General features: G+C 40.2%; 1 protein-coding gene across 3 annotated transcripts in view; it reads right to left on the minus strand.

The window, feature by feature from the left end:
• NBN (nibrin) overlaps positions 1-5,313 on the minus strand; it is a 53,248-nt gene extending 47,935 nt beyond the window's left edge. The window contains exons 1-4 of one of the 3 annotated variants that reach the window (XM_033203383.1): positions 5,105-5,253; positions 3,296-3,429; positions 1,960-2,108; positions 1,316-1,475 (exon numbers count right to left, since the gene is read on the minus strand). In XM_033203383.1, coding sequence (XP_033059274.1) covers positions 1,316-1,475; positions 1,960-2,108; positions 3,296-3,429; positions 5,105-5,141 — 480 coding nt within the window. In that variant the 5' untranslated portion in view covers positions 5,142-5,253. Of the gene's footprint in view, positions 1-1,315; positions 1,476-1,959; positions 2,109-3,295; positions 3,430-4,787; positions 4,974-5,104 lie in introns of those variants that run through there. The other 2 variants (XM_033203382.1, XM_033203384.1) reach the window with 2 other exon arrangements.
• Positions 5,314-19,109: the final 13,796 nt, after the last annotated feature.

Raw genomic sequence — 19,109 nt, forward strand, 5'->3', positions numbered from 1 at the left:
CGTATTTTTTTAGTAGAGACGGGGTTTCACCGTGTTAGCCAGGATGGTCTCGATCTCCTGACCTCGTGATCTGCCCGTCTCGGCCTCCCAAAGTGCTGGGATTACAGGCTTGAGCCACCGCGCCCGGCCTGTTGTTTTTTTTAAGTAGCTAATAGTAAGAAAAAATGGTCTTTGACTTCCTTTTTGGCTCTAACATTCAATGACTTAAAAAATAAAAGCTAACTGTACTTTCAGAAAATTTACCAAAAAGAAAACAGAACAACAAGGTTTTCTATTTTGGCAAATGAATGATCAGGAATTTTTTTTTTAACAAATTAATCTGTAAACCATGTTGGTATGTGTAATAAAGCAATTCACAAGGTGGTCATCAGCATCCCACTCACTGGAAGTGCCAGGTCTGTCACAGACGTAGTAAAATATCTCTCAAGACAATCTAACTACCTTTGACCTTATTTCACACCAACCAAGCAAGTGTATGATTACCTACTCTATTTCTTAATATCTTAAAGAGGACTGTGCTAGGGCCCACACTCAAATATTCTGGTAAAGGTGCATCCCTTCTGAAAACCATAAATGGACACTTTGATTTGTAAATCTACTATTTGTGAGTTTATATGCATATACTAGTACTCTGGAGGCTAATCACACTGCTGAATTTATAAAATCAATTTCATAAACTTGCAAAAATAAAAAAACCCTTGATTACAGACAACCCCACCAAAGCACAAGTTGAGCTCCAGCTGAGCAGCAAGCCTTTCTCCATGATAATTCTTTAGCTATAAAATATAATGCTAGTTTAATTATATTAAATACTAAAGGATTTTTAATAAAGGAATCTAAGTATTTGTGGTTTTTTACTATAGATATTAATCTAAAAGAATCTCACAAACCTATAGTCAACCTGTTAAAAAGGAGATGAATCACCTGGAGACTGGAGGAAGACAACTTGATAGAAGAGACATAAGATGCTAACTTTGAAGACTGGCAGTTAATCTCTAGTTGCGTTGCTTTAAGACTGAAAACACAAACTATGCACTGTCATAACCTTCTTGGTGGAAGGACAACAGAATCACTTTTTAAAATGCTAAACAAAATGTGAAATATAATTTTAGTTGCTTTGGCTTGTCTCAGATAATAAACAGGTTATCTGAAAAGCCACTGAAGCCTAAACACAAAGGGATGGAGTGGGTATATATACATCTACAACTAACAGTTCTGATAGTCTTAAAGTAACTAAAAAAAAAAATCTGTGTATAGTGGGTAAGCTTAAATTCAAAGAACTTATTTTAACATAAGAACAAGACATTCAACCTACTTTAATGGTAACTTTCACTGATACCATGACAAGGTGAGTGCATTCTTCTGTCCAGTTGTTTACAGTAAATCCTCCAAGTTGCAATACAGCTTGATTTAAAGCAGTTTTCCCAGAGACATCTAAACAAGAAGAGCATGCAACCAAAGGCTCATACTCTACTCTGTAAATGAGAATAAGTTAAATAAAGTTATAGTAGCATAGTTGCAGAGATGGCAACTTTTAGTACTTTAAAACTTTAAGCTCACATCATATACTGTTATCGTAACTTTTATTTATTGTTACCCTTTGTAACCTATGAAATTATCAATTCCTCATCATTATTAAGCTTTGTAACCTAGAAAATTATCAATTCCTAAGTCCTGAGTCCAAAAGAAAAAAAAACAATGACCAAAAGTTAATATCATACTTTCACCAATGAGGAATCGAAGAAATGTAATTTCCCATGAAGTTCCTCAGGGCCCACTCAAACTCCCATCACCATGACGTACAAAATGCACTCACCACCCCTGGCACAGAGTCCAATACTGTGCTAAGTAGGAACTACATTACACTGTTTTAAATTCATTAATCAGAAATATAATTTTCCTTTAGGATTTGGCTGAAATAAAGCTGTCCATTTTAATATCAATTTAAAAATGTCTTACCTGAATTTACTTTCAAACACTCCAAAAGTAATACTATCCCCCGACTTCAAAGTTCGGGAAGAGCCATTCTGCATTTTTTCCTCATTAACAAAGGTACCATACTTAGAATTATCTTTTAATGTCAATACAGGGATTTCATCTGTTTGACTCTGAAAAGTTAGCAAATAATTTAAAGTCTTTTACCACTCAGTACATTCACTTCTCAGAGAAAAAGGTTTCAAAAGAAAAAACAATAGGCAGGTGGCAAACCTCCCAACACAGCAGAAAAGTACTGCTTTCGTTGCCTTGACAGGAAGATCCCTCAACTAACAATTCATATTTCCCCTTAGGGAAGTTTCTTAACCCAGGATTACCCCTCCCAGAACACACATTTTTTTACTTGCGTACGTCAGTGGGGATTTTCCTGACCCCTCACACACATTTGAGAATTTTTTGCTTTCGTGCAGTCTGTTTCATTTAAAACATGACAACTTCATTCTTAGATCTTTTTTTGTTTGTGTTACAGTATCAAAACCACATTGCAAAAATTAGTCCCATGAGAATATGAGGTTATAGGCTAGTGTTTCTGACTTACAGTAACAATTTTACTTTTTCTGCAGAAATTTCAATAATGTTTTTCTATACCTAAAAGAATAGAAACAAAACCTAAATAAAAATAACAAATTCAGATCGCATATATGCAATCTTTGATTAAAATAATGGCTTATCTCTCTTATTCCACCAGCGTTATCATGAGTACAGATATTTATGTATTTATTTTAGCACTTTTATCACCCACGGTTGTGATCAAAACAAACTCAAAGCCATTTAAACGAGCTGTGGGCCTAAGTAAGCATTTCCCTAATAAAACAAATGAATTCCCATTGCAAAAACTTGTGTTATATGAGAAATGCCCGTGTCCACACAGCTACATAACCTCTTTAAGAGCCAGAGCCATGAAGAACTGTTCATTGTTCTCTTCTCAGGGTTGGCACAGTTACTAACACATAAAAACACATTACTGCTAATGGCAAAAACAGCAATTACTTTTGCACCAAACTAATAGTAAACAATTAATATTCAGTAAGCAAATAAAAATAAATATGTCCTACTTCCTCTGAGTTTCTAACTAACTAAAACAAAGAGTAAATTACTGAAATAGAAACTTCAAATCTCAAAATAAACAAATACCACTGGTACCACTGCCAAAATATAAGTATTTAATTTTGTTAAAAAAGTCTACACAGCTCTATAAAATGACAAGTCCTGTGATCTCTCTCTCACATACACACCAAGAGAATATTTTGTGATTTCAACCCCCTTACTAGAAACTAGTGAAACAAAATTAGTAACATACCAGGTTGGTTACAGAAAAGTTAGCAGTTAACACAGCATGATTTCGGCTGATTGACTGATCATTTTCAATTAGAATGGCACAGTTTTTCCTTCCAACAACGTACTCAACGCCAGTCAAAAGTCTGTATGGCTCTCCTGAGACAAATATTTTTTTAAAAAAGATAAGTTGATAGACACATACACATGTACACGAACACACACACACGTAAGTATATATGATATGGGTATGACAAATATTAAATAAAACATCTTTATTTTGTTATTCAAATGTTACTCAACTTTATATATGTCAAACTTGTGTTTTCAGTAAAGCCTCACTGAAGGATACCAAAGGTTATCTAACTATGGTGTTTCAGAAGTAACAACAACAAAATTTAAAACACAATAAAAAAGAGAAAAAAAAAGGTTATCTAGATAGAAGGCTACATCGTTTTTCTAAAGGGAAAACAACGCTGAAAGAAGTCAATGTTCCCTCAAATTAACTTAAAAACTTAATGTATTACCTAGCAACAATCACAATATTATGTTTGGAACTTGATAAACAAAAATATCTGGAAACCATAAAAAAGGTACTCAAGCCTGTAATCCCACCTACTTGGGAGGCTGAAGCAGGACAATTGCTTGAACCCAGGAGATGGAGGGTGCAATGAGCCGACACAGTGCCACTGCACTCCAGCCTCGGTGACAGAGTGAGGCTCCGTCTCAAAAAAACAAAACAACAAAACAAAACAAAGATAGTAAAGAAAAATGTGAATAATATTATAAGAGCTTGCCCTACCAGATGGCAAAATATGTCATAAAACTAAAAGTATGGTATTGGACCTGGAGTGAACACCACAGACCAACGCAACAAAGTCCAGACTAAGATGCACGTGTACATTTTTCGCAATTTTGTTTTTATCTTAAAGAGAGCATCTCCCATCAGTGGGAAAGGGTTATCAGTTTCTTTTAAAATTGCTGTAAATCATAAGTTGTTAGAGTAACAGTATATATATTGGAGACATGCGGAGTTCCATCTGGGAGCGTGATTTCGTTACCCAAGTGGCAGAGCGATTAGGGCAGATAAAGAGTAAGGAGTCCAGGAGAGCCAGGTCTCCAGGGACGCCTTGACCTGTGAGTCTTCACAGTATAATATTTATTTAGTTTGGCCGTCTCCACACTCTCCTACCCTGCCAGTCCATTTAGTCTCTACATAGATCTTTGCTAATCATCACGTAAACTTCCCGAGGACAAGACCCTTCACACCCACCACATTAACATGTGATTACATTTCACACCGCTGGAAATGAAGGAGAAAAAAATCGACTTTTCCCGTTGTTCTGATGACATTGTGGAAAAGGAGTCTGAAACAAAACTGAAAGTAAGCCTTCTCGTGCTAGACATTTCCCCAAACTGTCCAGTAGTTCTTCACAAAAGTCATGTGTGGCTCCCGTGTGGTCCGCCCATGCTAACTTCCTGCCGGGGGTTCCCACTAGGCGCCGGCTGCCGCTCACCTGCAGGCCATCCAGCCCCGGGCGCTGCAACCTCGCCGCGTCGAGGCTGGGAGGGAGAGGGTGTCGGGGGAGGGGTACGGAGGACGGCCACCAGGGGGCGCAGCAATCGCCGCACCGCCCGCGCTGTATTCCGGCTCACAGCCGCCTCGCCGCCGGGAATACGCGCTTGCCATACAGCGAACTCGCCGCTTCTGCGACCGCTTCCGCAGCGTCCCCGAGCGGGAACGGACGCGACGCAGGAATCATCACCCGCAGGACCTCCCCCGAGGCAGTCGCTACCGGGAAAATGGGCCCTGAGGCTTCCCTTCCGCCCTTACCTCCTGCCGGACCCGCGACGGGCAGCAGTTTCCACATGGGTCCGGCTCCTCAGGGCTCAGGCCGACGTGCAACCGCGTAACCGGGACTGGTACACGAGCGCGGATACTGCGCCTGCGGTCGGCACGTGCTCCGGGACGTGCGCGCTCCCGGGAGCCACGCAGGCTGCCTTGGATCAGGCGGGAGTGCGACTTGGGCGCTTGGCCGTCACCTGGTGGTTGGTCAAGGAACAGCAAATCGGTATTGAAATGTGCTGCGTTAAAAGGGTAGTTTCTAAGGTGTTGCTGAGTATAAGGTTACTACCTTTCCTGATTATGAACGAAAAGAATTTTAAAAACTAACTCCAAAGCAACATAAGGAACGTTTTTAATTAAATGCATTAAAATACTGACCAGTTATGTAGTTTCGTGCATTTGCAATTTCTTAAATTGCAGGTGTTCTTTTGGATTCTAGGGATGGTGAGAATAATGACGAAGATAAGGATTTCACCTGAAAGTAAACTCATTATTTTTACTCTTTTCTAAGTTCAAATCAACTTGTTCTAACATCTTTATTTCATAATGCCACCGTTTCATCTCATCACATGCTAACTACTGGGCAGTCTCCTGTATTTAATACCCTTCCTTTCCATTTCCACTTGTCTCAAGCTGGTTCAAGCTCTCCTCCTAATTCCAGTAGCTTCCTAACCCATCACCACCCACGTCCCCCATAATGTAGGCTACATCCTGCGCACTACCAAATAAACATCTGAGAGCACACTCCTGATCACATACATTTTGGCTTTCAAAAGCATTCTGTAATGGGCGGGGGGAAGTCACTTTCAAAAGGCTCGTTTAGGCTCAGCACCGTGGCTCACGCCTTTAATCCCAGCAGTCTGGGAGGCCAAGATGCGAGGATCACTTGAGGCCAGGGGGCAACTTGGCAAGACCCTGTCTTTATAAACAAATTTAAAATTAGCAGGGCATGGTGGCATGCTCCTGTATTCCCAGCTACTCAGGAGGCTGAGGCAGAAGGATCATTTGAGCCCAGGAGTTCAATGCTGCAGTGAGCCATGATCATGTGCCACTGCACTCCAGCCTGGGCAGTATGAGCAAGATCCTGTCACCAAAAAAAAAAAAAACACACAAAAAAAACAAAAAAAACTGGTTTACCAATCTCTGTTATCATCACAGATGCAAAATCCTAAACACAGTGTTAGCAAATTGAATCAAGTAGTATTATAAAAAGAATAATCATAACTAAGAGGGATTTATCCAGAAACAAAAGGATAGGTTAACATTGGGGAAAAAAATAAATGTAATTCATCAGAATAATTTTTAAATAGGAGAAACATCATGATTATCTTGATAGTTGCAAAGAAATTGATAAAATTCAACACCCATTTATGATTAAAAACCTCTCTGCAAAGTAGGAATAGAGAAAACATCCATGATCTGATAAAGGACATTTACAAAAAAACTACAGCTTACGTTATACTTAAGGTAAATTATTGAACATTTCCCCATGACATCAGTATTGAAACAAGGACGTACCTGCTCTTACCACTTATTTTCAACATGGCTTTAGATGCTCTAGCCAATGCAATAAAGGAGAAAAAGTAACAAAAGACATTAAGTTTGGAAAGGAAGAAATAACAGTCATTATTCACAAATTACATGATTGCCTATATTGAAAATCAAAAAGACTGTTGGCAAACTAATTAATAAATCAACTTAATAAGGTTCTGGATATAATATCTACATACAAAATTTAATTGTATACTTTTATTCCAGAAAATAAATAGAAAATTACATGTATGATTATAATGGCACCAAAATAATCAAGTACTTGGTAATACATCGATCAAAATATGTAATACAAAATATTATTGACTACGTAACATTATTGATGGAAAGTTTTTTTTTTTTTTTGAGACGGAGTCTCGCTCTGTCCCCCAGGCTGGAGTGCAGTGGCGCGATCTGGGTTCACTGCAAGCTCCGCCTCCCGGGTTCACGCCATTCTCCTGCCTCAGCCTCCTGAGTAGCTGGGACTACAGGTGCCCGCCACCTCGCCCGGCTAATTTTTTGTATTTTTAGTAGAGACGGGGTTTCACCGTGGTCTCAATCTCCTCACCTTGTGATCCGCCCACTTCGGCCTCCCAAAGTGCTGGGATTACAGGCGTGAGCCACTGCGCCCGGCCAATGGAAAGTTTTAAAAGTCCTAAATAAATGCAAGGATAATGGATCATGTTCACAGATTGTTAAGATGTCATTTCCTCCAAAATTGATCTATAGATTCAATATAACTTCAGTAATGTCTCAAATGCTTTTTTGGAGTAGAAATGGATAAGCAGATTCTAACATTTATATGGAAATGCAAATGCCTAGAATAGCCAAGGCAATTTTGAAGAACAAAGCTGGAGTATTTGAATTATGAAATACTGAGATCTATTATAAAATTAAGTTAGTGTCTGCTTGGTACCAGAATAGAAAACAGGCAAATGAGTCAGAATAGAGGGACCTAAGAGAAGTGGACACATAAGGTAATTTGGTTTTTCAAAGGTGATTACAAGGCAACAAAGGAAAGTCTCATGTGCCCCCACCCCACCCCACAAATTAATGATCCCGTTTATTAACATGACACAAAAAATGTGTTCACATAACACAAGAAATGAAGACTGATCCCCCTAATTCATTTAGATGAATTAGAATTCATCTAAATTCCAGATGAATCATAATTTAAATATGAAAGTAAAACAATAAATATTGGTGGAAGAAAACATGATTTCAAAGTAGGCAGATCTTTCTTAAGTAGGACACACAAAAGTATGCCCTGCATCATCGAATCCCTAAATTTCACTGATTTAGTGAAGCATCAACATTTTGCAGGAATTTTCTTCCACACTCTGAGGTATACGTATCTCACCAACGCCTCCAACCTGTATGCCAAATCCTTGCTCATCCAATCTGGCGAGCATAATACCATCACTGTAGTAGAACAGTGGGATGTTCTGCAGCATGTCCAGACACTTCAGGTCTCTTGGGACTACATTATGCTAGAGGTTAAGGAGATATAACTTAGCTCTGGGTCAACACTGCAAATATTTTCTAGTATTTGTTCTAATTAAATATGATAGCTCTGGGTCAACACTGCAAATATTTTCTAGTATTTGTTCTAATTAAATATGAGCACTTTTGGATTCTACTTTCTGATAAGGTTGGGGAAACACATGTCATCATATCAAACACCCCAAACCTGTTGCCTAAGGTCATGTTGCTCTGCTCTTGTAAAGATTTCACATCTGGTACGGTAGCTCTAATTGGGGTTATTACTTTGTTGATTGCAGTAGTCAGCTGTTTATTCTCTAGGAACTGTCAGGCTTCTGTAGGTCAAGTATGATGAATTAAATGGAGATATAAAGGGAGCCAAAAAGAAAGCACTAATATCTATCATTCCTCTATATTGTTTTTGCTCACTGTCATGGCTGTACAATTTCAGAGGCTGCTCCCTGTTGGCCTTGCCCACGTTGATAGCTCTTACCCTATAGGCCAAGGAGCTGATGTGAGTATTGTAAGAACTACCAAGTATGTTCATTTTGATTATATATTTGGGAACTAGGGAAATGACTACCACGTAGGTCTGTGTATTCAGTGGACCCACTGTGTGCCAGACCTGGACAAGGACTCCCTTAACTCTCTGGCTTCTGAATACCTCTGCTTTAACCAGGAGCCGTACTATTTTGGGTTCATGTGTATTAATAATGATCATGTCCCACAGCCCTCCAAGTATGTGGGCATTCTCTTTTCCTCAGTGTATGATTTTCCAAGTGAATGGCTATAGGTCCCTTAAGGGAAAGACTGAGAGTAGGGTGGGGTGTGGGGAAGTTATTACCATATATTCTTGCTATGGGATTGCAGGGTCCTTCCTCCTGGCAGTCCTGCCTCTCCACCAGTCAATGGGTTCTGGATTGGTAAAGTGGCTCAGGTCATGAAATTCAGAAAGAGACTGTGACTTTCTATTGAGGCTGCTTCTCTGAGCCTTGTGTCTTCCATTCTTGTTACCTGTTCACTGAACAGATTGAGTATACTCTTGGTTAGCTGTCTTTCCCCATAAGGGTGCCTTATTCTATTAAGCATCTTTTAAGCTCACTCTGGGTCAAGAGCTCTGCTGCCACTTCCATCTTGCCACTCAGGATAATTATACCATTCTGATGGTTAAGTACCAGCAGCTGGCCTCTATTATTTCAGGATTCTATTATTCCCCTTCCTATCTGTGAACTCAATTCCATAACAGCATGTTTGATCATCAACAATGACCTACAGAGGATACTTACCACTCAGCTTCTCAGTGATGCTGGTGCCCTTCTCACCAGAGAATTCCATGTCTCTTTAATAAATGGCACATCTCAACTGGAATTGTGACATCTGGGGGTTTTCAGCCTTACATGGTATGGCCACTCTAGCATACCCATTTCCCTGAGCAGTTTGATCCCTGGTTCCACCATCTGCCATGGCAGCTGTGGCATTTTTACTTCTCTTAGTGTGGGCCACCACTTTTCCACAAACTCCTAAGAGCCGTCATAGAAGCATAATAGCAATGTTTCCCTGAGTCCTTGCCAGAATGTTTGATACTCTCTCCCTGGAGACTGCTCTCAAATCAATAAACTCTCCCTCATACAAATTTACTTTCCACTCTCCTCTTGTTCAGCCTCCTCAGAAGGCAGCCCTGTAAGTACTGTCTTGTTCCAGCTGTTGCATGGTGGCAGGGTTCTACAGCTCCTTCTGCGTAAAGCCACCTCCTTCCTGTATCAGGCCCAGTTCTTCCCGACTGGGAAACACTATAACTTAGCCCAACTTATTGTCTGATTGTCAGGATGAAAGACGGTAGTGGCAGAGTGATGAAGGAAAACTGAGACCCCACGATTTCTATCTGTTGCTTGGTAACAACGCAGGTCTAATAATCAGAGCCCAGAAAAAAATTGAAAAGAGGAGCATGATGCAAATAGGGTTTGCTTTTAGTAGCAAATTGGTCTGCTTATTGCTCCATGCTCCCTGCTTCTTGTACCTTGCTGGCATCTCTTCTCACCTCTGTCATGGTATAAACAAACTCTTCTACATCTTCAGAGTATTGACAGAATCTTCCCTTTACATCTTGCCTTAAATGAAACTTTGCTGCCACCCTAGACCACAGCTTCCCATGACAGATTCTAGGCTAGTTTGCTCCAATGCCTCTCCCACTCATATCCACCACAGCTATGGGCCACTAGGGTTACTACTTCCCCCTAAACTTTACCTTCCATTTTAATGTATTACTCTTCCTACTTTGCAAAACCTCTCCTTGGTCAGGATCATTTCGTGTAACTATCCACCCTCTAGACCTTCTTTTTCTATTACCTACTGCAGGTATGACCATGTCAGTTGCCCATATTCATTAAGGACACTGTCACATATGTGAGAGATTTTGCTCCATCTCAACTCTTGCCATCACTCTCAACTATGCTGAAAACTCACTCCAGGCTCACCATTCTTCAACTGTCTCAGCTTCTGTGACTTTCACCTCTACTCCACACATACCGCCCTCTCGGTTGGCTACACTTTTGATCTTCACATCATCAGAAGCTTCTTCACCCTTATTTTCCTGCTTTCTAACTGGAGCTGCCTGGCCTTCCCACTTCTTTGTACGTTCACTTCCATTGCCCCACTTTTTAGCCTCACCCAGGACTCCAGCCACATGATCCTTCCACTTTACCCAGGTGTCAGTCTCCTTCCATCCTCCTTCATATCCAGGCTGGACATCAGGATCAATAGCTCAGTAACTTTGCTGTCAGTCAGCTTCTCAGTACTGAGCTGTAGCTCTCAGAAGTACTTTTACTCTGAGATCTCTCAGCTCCATAGCTCACTTGTCTAGAAGCCCTAACAAACTCAGAACTATGAGTCAATCCCACAACAAATTTCTCTACTGAGACACCTGGGTAAAATCTGTCCATCTTCAAAAATACGGAGCCAATGCCAATCCATAAACTCTTATATCAGTTGAACTACAGAATACAATTGATCAGTGTCTTTTCCTGCTTTCAAGAAAATCTCTTCTCCATAACTCTGAAGAGCTATTTAACACATTTGCTGAACTCCTCAGATCTGATCATCTCCTGCTTTCCTTCCAAGAAAATGGTATCATATCTTACTAGAAATTGATGCAAGAACTTCCTTACAATTTCTGACCTTACAGTGCTGCTGTTCGTATCACAAGACAAACCTCTTGTCTTTTAAAATCTGTACCCATGCCTTATCCTTGCCTTCTTATTTCTGGTTTAATATGATTTTACTATTCAGTTCAGGATCAATTTCTCCATGTGCTTATACCCATCTCCTCTCATTTACCCAGGGTTTTGCTTTATCAGTTATCCCTTTCTCCTACTTGTTTTCAGTTTCTCCCTTTGGTTCCTTTGCCTTACCCTAAAAATATTTACCTTGTCCTTTCCCCCAAAATTCCATTAACCCTGCCATTAATTTCCAACTAATGTTCAGCTAACATATAAGTTCAATAGTGCTAGACTTAATTATTTCAAGATCACACAATGGGTAACTAACAAAGGTAACTCAGTCACCTCTTATCTATAAGCGGTCTTAAATAATAGCTACCTTGAAGTGTTATTGTTAGGAATAAATGAGATTATAAATTGAAAAGTCTCTGAGACAAGTCTCAATCAATTTAGAGGTTTATTTTTGCCAAGGTTGAGGACAGGCTTGGTAAAAAGACACAAGCCACAGTAGAATGTGTGGCCTGTAATTTTTCCAAGGATTTTGAGGGTTTCACTATTTAAAGGGGAAAAGTGGTCAGGAGGGGAAAGAGAAAAAAAAAAGAGGTAGGGTATGGTCACACTCTTGTGAATCCACACGTTGCACAAGAAAAGGAGGGGAGAGAGGGAACAGTTGATGTATTTATATCGTGCTCAATAAATCTACACTTTACATAAGATAAAGTAAACATAGAAGAAGCAGCAAATATGCATTTGTCTCGGGGTGGGTGGGTTGGGGGGGTGGCGGGATGATTTCTAGTCTCCTCTTGTCCCATACCTGTGAAGATAATGTGTTAACTTACGTCGTCAGATGAGGGAGGCCCCCTGTGGAGATACATGGCTATCTGTCAGTTTAAGACAAAAGGAAAGGTAGTTTTTTCATGACTCAGTTTCTGAGCTTAACTTTTCCCTTTTGGCATAGTGAATTTGGGGTCCTCAGATTTTATTTTCCTTCCACACGATACTATACTATATACATGTTAGTTGTTAAGCAAATGTGAGTTTCCTTTTCTTCATTTCTAGTTCCACGAGGGAGGAGGTGGTGTCTAAGACATGTCTGTGTTCCTACTGTCTAAATCACTTCTGTGTCTCATATTCACCATAGTGATGAATACATGGAAGACACATAACTCTTTGTTAAACTTAATTATTCATTGAACCTCTTCCAACTTTTACTTAGATTGCAACTGTGAAGGTCGTTGGGGTGTGGGGTGTGGGTGAATGAGAAGCATGTGGCGAACAAGTGTTGATTCAAGGTGTATCTTTATTATTATGAATATGTCTGATAGTAAGGAGCAATGAGTTCTATTTTTGTGTCCCAGTGCTCATTCTACTTTACTATAATGATTTTGCTATAATAATTATATATTTTACTAGAATAAATAATTTAACTTCTATGTGTCTTGTTTCATCTTTATATGGGAATATAACAATATATATATAATTAATCTGTGCATAAGAAATAGAATTAATTGACACATCAATGGATTGCTTGAATCATATTGGCTGTTTGATCATAGTTTTTTTTTTTTTTTTTTTAATTTAAAGATAAAAGAATGTAAGACTCCAAATTGCAGAGTATAAGATTTGGCTTCACTGAATGAGAACAAATAAGTCTGTGTAATGGGATCATGGGCAAGCCTCCCTTGCAGAAGTCATTCAATAAGCGAATTAACAATTGCAAAGCACTTTGAAACTCTGACGCTTTTTACCTAAAATATGTAAATTAGACAGAGTATTCAAACACCAGAGATACATAAGAGCTAATATTATATATATATGTTATATATATATTTAAGTTATTTTATTTTAACAGTATTTCACAATGACCTCCTTAGTAGCACACCAGGTTACCTGTAGCAATTCTGCTAAATCTAGTTTTTTTCAAGTGATCTTATAGTTCTACACTTTTCTCATTTATGCAAACACCCTAGTTTTATGAGGAAAATAAAGCTGATAAAAGTTAATTTGTCCGGTAGCAGCAGAAAGCCAATTTGTCACAGAGTTGTGACAAGAACAGTATCATCAGGTGGTTTGCTTCTCATTGCAGTTCTCTTTCAATCCCTTCAGCTCCCAAATAGAATAGACTTAGTTCCTGGAGCACAGCACAACTCTTGAGCAATTCCTGTAATGTACAATTTGGGGTGTGAAGGCAGGATCAAAAACCAGAGAGGCCTAGCACAGTGGCTCACACCTGTAATCCCAGCTTCTCTGGAGGCTGAGGCAGGAGGATTGCTTGAGCCCAGGAGTTTAAGGCCAGTCTGAGCATCATAGTGAGATCCCATCTCTAGAAAAAAATTAAAAGCAAAAATCCAGAGGGAGGAACATTATTCACCGTAGCTCCCTTTTCCCCAACTCAGACTTGCCCTGTAAGGATGTCAGTGATCATTTGTCTGGCACCTTCCACCAGACGTAAGCATGACTCTCCCTTTCAGGTGGGCCTTACTGATATTTTTCAGTAGTGAGTCAGAAATCAGTCAAAGAGTGTCTCAGTCTATTTATTCTATTTCCAAAATAATATGGAGTAACCCTCTGGCCATTTCTGAAAGGTGTGGGTCTTCCTCACCGCAGCAGCACAGGCTGGTATAACAACATGGCTTTGGGGCTGGGTGCCAAGGGGTTTACTTGCAGCTTACTGCTATTGGGGATGTCCAGTTAAAAACAACATTTCCTGCCATCCCAGTAGACTCACAGGCAATTGACTAGAGATTGTGAAGACAAAAATAAATCTCACACTTTATATAGGCAAGCAGATACAACCATTTCATACATGTTCTTAAGAGGAACAATAATTAGTCCTCAAGTAAGAGGACTTGACAGCACCCTTTGTCACACCTTGTTCATATCAAATTCACTTGGTAATTAGGGTGATCACCCATATTAACTAATTGGATTGATTGATTGATTTATTTTTTTTTTTTTTGAGACGGAGTCTCGCTCTGCCGCCCAGGCTGGAGTGCTGTGGCCGGATCTCAGCTCACTGCAAGCTCCGTCTCCCGGGTTTACGCCATTCTCCTGTCTCAGCCTCCCGAGCAGCTGGGACTACAGGCGCCCTCCACCTCGCCCGACTAATTTTTTTGTATTTTTTTAGTAGAGACGGGGTTTCACCGTGTTAGCCAGGATGGTCTCGATCTCCTGACCTCGTGATCCGCCCGTCTCGGCCTCCCTTGGGTTGATTTAAAGGAAAAATTAACTTATTTTATCTTTATGACTCGGGGTAGGTTTCAACTTGAAGCTAGGTAAACAGCTGAAGTTAGGCTCCTACTTTCCCACAGAAACAGGAGATAGGAAAGGGGCACTATCTTCTTTGATTATTACTTTGCAAAGGAGTGGCTGTAGGGTCCTTAGACACTGCTGCATTGTAAGGCTGGCAAGAGGCTTACTTAGCCTTAAAAAAAAAAAAAATAGATTTGCACACATTTCAAAGAGACAATGAAAGAATTTGCAATGACAAGATTTATAAAGCAAATGCTCTAAGAAAAGGGAGGAGGGGAAACCTCTTCCTTTATTTTCAACAGGGAGAATTAAGCTTCTTATTCTTAATTTGTGTTTGCCCTTACATTCCCAACCTGGCTAAGCCTGATCACCCTCTTCAACCTCTTTTCCTGGGGCAGAAGCTGTGAGCCTTAATTTCATTCAAACACAACTCCATTTTGGATACTGCGTGTCTTTTTTTTTTTTTTTTTTTTAAAGACTCTAACAAAAATATTAAACTGCACTGGCCAGGGAAGGTGGTTCATGCCTGTAATCCCAGCATTTTGGGAGGCCTAGGCAGGCTAATTGCCTGAGGTCAGGAGTTCGAGACTAGCCTGGCCAACATGGTGAAACCCCATCTCCACTAAAAATACAAAAATTAGCTGGGCTTGGTAATAGGTACCTGTAATCCCAGCTACTTAGGAGGCTGAGGCAAGAGAACCCCTTGAACTCAGGAGGTGCAGTTTGCCGAGATCACGCCACTGCACTCCAGCCAGGGCAACAAGAGCAAAACTCTGTCTTATATATATGCGTATATATACATATTTGCACTAAGCATAATTTCTAGACACCAATGCTTTCGGCGAGGCATTTTGTAGGTTTTTTCTTTTTCTCCCTTAGGGTAGTTTACTTCATGGGTAATCATCCTGTTGAATTTGCTTAGTAGTTATAGCTTGTGATTCTGTGAGAAAAGAAAAATCATTACATAGTGGTATCAGGGGTTCTATGCTGATTCTGGGCTAATTACTGGCCATTCTCTATGTACATGATGATAGTGAGCATTTGCTGGCTGTTTTGTATGTGTCATGTTCTGTTCTACGTGCTTTAAATATATTATTTCATTTAAATCTGAGTAGAAGCTTTTGAGGTTGGCACCCTTACTATTGTATCTGCATCTCACAGATAAGGGAATCAAATGAGAACGTTTGTAACTAGCTAAACATTATACATCTAGTGAAACATGTAGCTTGGCTTGAACCCCAGAAGTCTGACTCCTGAGGTTCCACCCCACTAGCAAAGAGTAAAAAACAGTGGCTGAAAGCAGGGGCCCTATAGCGTGACAAGGCTGGGTTCAGATTCCATCACCGTTGTTTACTAGCTGGACAGTTTGCCTACCTGTGTTGTGCCTCAGTTTCCCAAATGCTGATAATGATAATATAAGCCTTGTAAGTGCTTGTGACAATTAGTGAAATACGTACACAGACTGTGTGCAGAATCTGACACACAGAAAAAATTGAGAAATACTAGCTTTCATGAGAAATAGATCCTCAGACACTGAAGTCATGCTCCATGGCCCCCCCTCATGGAAACACTGTAACTTATTGCATTTTGAATGGCCCCTTGGTTTTATGCCCCTTGTCTGTTCCTTAGTAGCGCCTATCACTGCTGCACATTCTCCTCTAAATTGCTTTTGTGATAACCCCATTAGAAAATGGTAACAGTCTCAGTACCTCATTCAACAAAGTGTTTGAGGGCTCACCATGCACCAAACATTGTGCTAGATATGAGGGACAGAAGGATGGTAAATTTAAAAAGATAGGCACCCCACCCCACAGCCTCTAATATGTAAGAGAAAGACGCAACTGCAATTGTATTAAGAGCCCCAAAAGGGAAATTCAGTGCCCTGTGAAAACATATAGCTAAGGCAAGGGCTGATTTACCTGAAGCTGGTAAATTTCAGGGCCTCCCGCTTGCACAGCTCTTCCAAGGCCCCAGGGCAATTTTTTTTTTCCAGTCAAATTCACAAAAGTAAGTTATTTTAACAAAAGGAGTTAAAATAATTCTCTTTCCATTCCTATTTCTGTCAAAATCCCTCTCATGTTGGATGATGTTGGAGTGGTCACCAGCAGTTTGGGTGTCTGCTAATTAGAATTGGGGAATTAATTTCTTTCTTAGATCAATTCAGAAATACTTGTGTGGTTTGTCGTCACTTCAGTATAGAGTTAATGCTAGTTGTCCCTTGGTGGGGCTGTCTTCCAGCAGACTGGACTATACTTTCTGCCCACCTTGTGACATGTACGTGCAGGGCCAGAGGTGGTACTGAAATGTAGACGTGTCCAATGGTACCCAGCTCTGGAAGTAAATGTGAATTGGAGGAGAAGCAAAGTTTGAATTGTTTAAAGTGTATGAAGCCATAAGCTAGTACCAAATTATGTAAAACTGTTGGCCCGGCGCGGTGGCTCAAGCCTGTAATCCCAGCACTTTCGGAGGCCGAGATGGGCGGATCACGAGGTCAGGAGATCAAGACCATCCTGGCTAACACGGTGAAACCCCGTCTCTACTAAAAATACAAAAACTAGCCGGGCGAGGTGGCGGGCGCCTGTAGTCCCAGCTACTCGGGAGGCTGAGGCAGGAGAATGGCGGGAACCCGGGAGGCGGAGCTTGCAGTGAGCTGAGATCTGGCCACTGCACTCCAGTCCGGGCGACAGAGCGAGACTCCGTCTCAAAAAAAAAAAAACAAAAACAAAAAAAAAAAACTGTTAGCAGAGAATATGGTTTCATGGATGCACAGTCAAAACAGAAGTTTGTCCCTGTCATGAATAGTCACTATGTAGTGTTTACTATTATGAATGCACCATGCTTTTTTGTATATGATAATAATTGCATGCAACAGAAATTTTTAGAAATTCTGTCTTGGCCAGATACAAATCTGTAGTGGTCCTATGAATGGCAAGTCTAAGTGTGTGTGAGGTATGATTTAGCATTTGAACTCCCTATTCTCTCTATTAAAAATATGGGTATAAAATCTTCAATAAAGGAAGAGATGACCAAAGAGAATGCAGCCCCGAAATGTAGGCGGAAATTACAAATAGAGGCGTGTTAGACATTTAAGTAATTTGAAACATTACCTTATATTTGTGTGAAATTTAGGATACTGTGAATTTTTTGGAATTTGTAATTTGTTATAATTTCTTCTTATAGTCTAAGTTAATATTCATTTTTGCATCTAATTTTGTATTCTTTTTCTTAAATGGCTTCCCAAAGTTTGTAAGCTTCAGATACCACCAAACTTGGACACTTCCCTAATGGGAAGACTTGAATTAGTGTAGAAGTCAAGGTAACTTTTCCTGAGAAAACAAAATCAAAGCTGACCCTTGATTATGGGGTCAGAGGCAGCCATACTTGGGTGATGGTGTGAAAGTGGGGAGAGGAGGCGTGTGTGTGTGAGGGAAGCAGCCATTGCTGGAATGTAGGAGTCTGCCAGGCACTAAGGCTGAACCATCAGATAGGAAATCAGAAGAATAGCACCAAAGGGAGAAATCTGCCCCCATGATCCAGTCACCTCCCACCAGGACCCAATTCCAACATTGGGGATTACAATTCAACATGAGATTTGGGTAGGGACACAAATCCAAACCATATCACTAATGTTGCAACTTCTTCTTAGAAACAAGATGAACCTCACTTTTAGGCCTGTGGATTTCAGGAAATATTAAAAATTAAAAATAATGTAATCATTTTTTCTGTTCATATTCAAGACAAGTTAGTAGTATAAATGTTCAACCATATATTCAAGGATGAAGGTAATATTTTATTTTATTTAAATTCCAATCTTAGCCCTATTCATCCCTCCATGATTGTGGGAATTGTGAGAAATTCAACCTTAGTCATCTTTAGTGCTCTGTCTCCTTTCTTCCCTTTCGGTATCATAAGAAGGTCCCTAAGTCCTATATAGGCCTTTAGGGGAGGCCTCTCTGATTTTCAGTTCCTAGTGGTTATATTTTTCCTAACCGGTTTATTCCTTTGAGGTTCCAACCATCTGCTTCTGTACCAAACTTGGGGAACACAGTAAAACAGAACCCAGAGTCCAGGCTGCCTAAGTGTTTTATGTAGCTATTTCCCTCTGACAGATTGTAGAGTGTGGGTGATGCAGTTTTGATGTGTGTCCCCACCCAAATCCCATATATTGAAATGTAATCCCTGGTGTTGGAGGTGGAGCCTGGTAGAAGGTGATTAGATCACAGGGGTAGGTTTCTCATGAATGGTTTAGCACTCACTATTCCACTTGGTACTATCTTTACCATAGTGAGGGAATTCTCCTGAGATCTAGTCATTTAAAAGTGTGCCCCTTTGCCTTCCATGAGTGGAAGCTTCCTCAGGCCTCCCCAGAAGCAGATGCTACAGTGCTTCCTATACCGCCTGCAGAACCGTGAGCCAATTAAACCTCTTTTCCTATAAATTACTCAGTCTTCGATATTTATTTATAGGAATGCAAGGATGGACTAATACGGGGGGTCTACCTAAAACTTTTGCAA

The sequence above is a fragment of the Trachypithecus francoisi genome, unplaced genomic scaffold (assembly GCF_009764315.1).
Source record: "Trachypithecus francoisi isolate TF-2019V2 unplaced genomic scaffold, Tfra_2.0 Lachesis_group7, whole genome shotgun sequence".
NCBI classification, from domain to species: Eukaryota; Metazoa; Chordata; class Mammalia; order Primates; family Cercopithecidae; genus Trachypithecus; species Trachypithecus francoisi.